Source organism: Galeopterus variegatus, unplaced genomic scaffold, assembly GCF_000696425.1.
Source record: "Galeopterus variegatus unplaced genomic scaffold, G_variegatus-3.0.2 Scaffold45786, whole genome shotgun sequence".
NCBI lineage: Eukaryota > Metazoa > Chordata > Mammalia > Dermoptera > Cynocephalidae > Galeopterus > Galeopterus variegatus.
Genome location: NW_007771897.1, coordinates 1,771 through 2,738, shown reverse-complemented (window position 1 = coordinate 2,738; position 968 = coordinate 1,771). Strand labels below are relative to the sequence as shown.

The following is a 968-nucleotide window of genomic DNA, read 5'->3' as shown; positions in this document are numbered from 1 at the left end:
CTCCATATTTTCATCACTGTCAAATCTAGGAGCTTTACAACAAAAATGGCCCTTCTAAAAAAGAACAGAAATTGTGACAAAAGTCATAATGCTTACTGGACCTGTAGATTGGAAACAGGCTACTGTTAACATAAATCCCAAAGATGTAACTTACATATTAGAAAATTTAGCACTAGAAGAAACAAAGATCCCAAACTGTAGAAATACAGTTTTCTAATGGCATGAATATAAAATTTGAAATGACTAGATGAAAGGTATACTTCTAAAACTTTCTTTCATCTTAATGCCGTGTAGGTAAAACACCAGCAATCAAGCAAAAGCCATTACCTCAATTAAACAACATTGCTAAGGCTACCCCACCACATCACTCTTAGCATGAGCTGGTAGTGCTGAGCCATCTAACAAAAATATTCAGTGGATTATATCAATATATTCAAAGCAATAATACTTACTTGATTAAGTCCATATCACTGAGCTGTGCTAAAATATTTGCTAAGAGATGTCTGAGTCCCCTTCGAAACAGTTCACTGAGAATATCTACACATTCTAGGCCCATTTTCCTGCCAATTATATTCTCTAGTCTAAAATTTCCATTGGATATAATTTCCTTCAGCATTTCTGGATCTATTTTAGGATTTCGTTTTGCATTCTTTTTTAATGTTGAACAAACGGCTTTTTCAAAATAAAGAACTGGCAGCAAGTTTTTGTTGGGATATTGGTCTGGGCTTTGCATCTGTAGCAGGCAGGATTGTGGACTGTCACTGAAATCGTCCTCCAGAGGAAGGCTACTCTCTTCATGTTCACTGAGGCCTCCTTGTTGAGAAAATGAGGAATAGCCACTGTCTTCATAAAATCTACTGGTTTCTAGTTCTTCTGTTTCATTTGTAATATTAAGTGTTTGCTGCACATGTTGATTTTCCTTGTTATGCAGGGGCTTGCCTTCACTTTCAAGTTCGACAATCCTAGGA

General features: G+C 36.3%; 1 protein-coding gene across 1 annotated transcript in view; it reads right to left on the bottom strand.

The window, feature by feature from the left end:
- Nucleotides 1-968, bottom strand: part of LOC103584155 (F-box only protein 5-like) — a gene marked incomplete at its 3' end in the record, with an annotated part of 3,524 nt that overhangs the window by 1,166 nt on the left and 1,390 nt on the right. Inside the window, exon 2 of the mRNA XM_008565264.1 lies at nucleotides 453-967. Coding sequence (XP_008563486.1) covers nucleotides 453-967 — 515 coding nt within the window. The remainder of the gene's footprint in view (nucleotides 1-452; nucleotide 968) is intronic.